General features: G+C 39.4%; 1 protein-coding gene across 5 annotated transcripts in view; it reads left to right on the top strand.

The window, feature by feature from the left end:
- Positions 1 to 3,451, top strand: part of LOC102762010 (eukaryotic translation initiation factor 2-alpha kinase 3) — a 66,222-nt gene that overhangs the window by 59,249 nt on the left and 3,522 nt on the right. For all 5 annotated transcript variants that reach the window (XM_006773311.2, XM_015570202.1, XM_006773310.2 and 2 more), the window contains one exon: positions 2,000 to 2,122. In XM_006773311.2, the coding sequence (XP_006773374.1) occupies positions 2,000 to 2,122 (123 nt within the window). The remainder of the gene's footprint in view (positions 1 to 1,999; positions 2,123 to 3,451) is intronic.

Genomic DNA, 3,451 nt, shown 5'->3' on the forward strand with positions numbered 1-3,451 from the left:
GGGTGGGCCGGAGAGAGAGAGCAGTTTTGGCGGCGCTCAGTCCTGTCCCGGGGGCTCTGCCTCTCTGAGTCCCAGCAACCGCTGCAAACCTCGGAGAGAAAGCTGCACTCGCTCTGACTGAGGCCAGACAGTCCCGCTTCTCCCGTTTGAGTCTTGGTCCCTAGCGACTCGCCCGGATCTGGAGCTCAGAGTCTGCGACTCCCTCCGATTGAAACAACAACCGAGCCCTCTGCGCCGCCAGCCCGCTCCGTGCACTCCGCACCTCAGAATTTGACTTCAGCACTGTGCCTCCTCTGAGTGTCCGTATGCGTTACTCTTTCCTCCTAGTTGTAGGACTTCCACTCAGCCAGCATTCCTGTGGTTCTGGATGATGTCCGTTCTGTCTTTTAGTTTCACTTTTGAAGTGGTTGTTCGAGGCAGCAAACTCAGGTGTTAACCTATGCCGCCATCTTGGTTCTCCCCTAAACTATATTATTAAGAGTACGTGTTCTGGATTCAGTCCTGAATCCCAGTCTCAACTTTTCGTTTATCAGTTGGGACCTTAGGCAAGCTGGTACATATATTTATAAAGTCTATAAGCATATGTAAGATGTTTTTCTTTTCAGAAGATATATCCATTTTCATATGGGTGTTTTCTCCAACATAGGAAAATAATTCAATTGGCCCTCCAGGAGTATGACATGAACTTCATCGGGTTTTGCAGTTGGGGAGATGGATTTGTACTGAAGTACCTTGACTAGCTATTTTTAGGGGGTACATATTTTTACTCTTCATTCTCTGTGAAGGTAATTGGTCCATGGAGGGTTGGAATCTATTACCCTCTACTCCTGAACTCCATATTCTAACCAGCTGAGCCAACTACTAAATTAACTTGAGTGTGCTAATCATAAAGTAGTAAATTTAGCCTTATAAGAGATATAAAATATGATCTAATTCAACTCTTTCTCCATGTGGCTGGAAGGTTAACTTTATTCACTTATTTATTAATTTATGCATTATTCAGTAGATATTTATTTGCTAGACCTTCTATTTGCCAGGTAAGCTCATGCTCTGAAAATACAAAGAGAAATGAGAAGGTGCTCCTGCGTACAAGGCCCCCACAATCCAGTGGCAGTGAGAGAGTGAACTGCATACAAATAACTGCAAAATGTTGGGATTAAGTTTAAATAGTTCAAAGTACTGTGTGCAAAGTGCTGCAAGAACATTAAGACTAGGGTGTGTAGGAAGGGCTTACAGAGATTAGCAGAATGAAGGAAGAATAGTTTCATAAGTACAAAGAATTATGCCATCGCAGTGGAATAAATAGCACAAGCAAAAGCTCTGATGTTGTGAGAGGGCATGGTGCAAAGTTGGTTAGAATATACAGTGCAGGTAAGTGAGGTCAGGCACCAAAGTGGGAAATAGGCTACAGTGTGGAGGTCCATCTGTAAGTAACTGATGGTGAGTTAGCTTCTGTCTGAATACTTTTAGATATGAGCATACTGACTCATGAGGCAACCCAGCCCATTACAGATAGTTTTGGTTCCTAGAGCAATTTCTGGCTTGAAAAGTACTTAATTATAATAGGATTGATTAGATTTGTTCCATAAAACTATCAGGCACTGACATAAAATTAAAATACATTTTTTTAATTGCATACAGAATACCACAGGAGGTAAAAGGTTAGAGAAGTAAGGATAGAATATTTTGGTAGATGATAAAAAATATTGGATAAGACAGAACGGTACTACAGTTGCTTTAAGAATAAGGAATTAACAAGTGATTCCCAATGAAGCAAAAGCTTTTATATTTTTATTAATTTTCTAAGGAAAAAATTAGAATGTGTTTGCTTAATTTATACAAACAGAAGAACAAAGAATGCAATTAGTAGAATTTACACTTTTTATTAATATGTTCTATCAGATTTTCTGAATTTATACATTTTAAATATCATAAAATAAGATTGAACTGATTATTATCATACTATAAAATGTAAAACTACTTAATTAATTTTTTTTAGATACCTAACAGATTTTGAACCAATTCAGTGCATGGGTCGTGGTGGGTTTGGAGTTGTCTTTGAAGCTAGAAACAAAGTAGATGACTGCAATTATGCTATCAAGAGAATTCGTCTCCCCAACAGGTAATGTATGGTACTTTTAGTCAACTTGGAGTTAGAACTGTATAACTTAATCTATAGGCAGTATGTCCTTCTTACTATACTCCAGAGAAACTGTAGAAAACAGTTTCTAAACTACTGAATCTTATGTGCTAGTGCTACCAGGTAACCAGTTGTCTAAAAGATGTGATCTACTTTGGTTGCTTTGAATCTACTTTTTAAAATATGCCCTGTTTTTCTTTTTCTTCTTAACAACTAAGAATTTTCCTGTAGTAATTTTAATAACTATAGATTTTAAAACTTAGCATAATTTAAAAACATCTATATTTATTGTGGAAAATAAGGAAAAGTATTAAAATAAACATTTTCTATTTTTTTTTCTACTCGGTAAGAACCACTACTAACATTTTAGAGTATTCCTTTTGATTTTTTTTCTGGTCATAAGTTTACCTAATTATCAATCCAGTATAGTTTCATCTCTTGCATTGTATCCTCAACATTTTCCATGTTAATAAGAGTACTAGTATTTTATTAAAATGTTAAAATACATTGAAAGTATTTTATAGCTGGATAATAGTCCAGTTAATACATGTGCCATATTATGTTTAACCATTTGTTATTGTTCAACATTTAAGTTTCCAATTTGTGCAATTAAAAATAACTTTTCAGTGTTCATCTTTTATATAAATACTAGAGGCCCAGTGCACGAATTCGTGCAACAGTGGGGTCCCTCAGCCTGACCTGTGAGATCTCTGACACCCTCCAGGTGTCATCCCGGATTGCAAGAGGACACAGGCCAGGCTGAGGGAACCCACCAGTGCCTGATGTGGGCTGGGGAGGGATGCAGGAGGTTGGCCAGCTGGGGAGGGACTATAGGAGGACTCCAGGGCATGTCCGGCCTGTCTTGCTCAGTCTGGATCAGCTGGACCCCAGCAGCAAGCTAACCTACCAGTTGGAGTGTCTGCCCCCTGGTGGTCAGTGCACGTCATAGTGAGCGATTAAGTGGCCTTGGCATATCATCATCCTTATCTAATAAAAGAGAAACATGGTAATTGGCATACAACCGCTACCCTTCCCATTGGCTAATCAGTGAGATATGCAAATTAACTTCCAGCCAAGATGGCGGCCAGCAGCCAGGCAGCTTGAAACTAACATGAGGCTTGCTTGCTTCAGTGACAATGGAAACCAACGTTCCCCGCCAGCCTTGCAGGCCTCTGAGCCTGCAGTTTAAACATTTTAACAAATACAGAAGCTAAAAAAAAACCCAGAAACCAGCTTTCAGCGAGCTGGGATCTCAGAGCTGGAGCTGATACAGAGATTCGATTATAGAACTGAAACAAACCAGACACCCTC

Source organism: Myotis davidii, unplaced genomic scaffold (genome assembly GCF_000327345.1).
Source record: "Myotis davidii unplaced genomic scaffold, ASM32734v1 scaffold1167, whole genome shotgun sequence".
Classification (NCBI taxonomy): Eukaryota; Metazoa; Chordata; class Mammalia; order Chiroptera; family Vespertilionidae; genus Myotis; species Myotis davidii.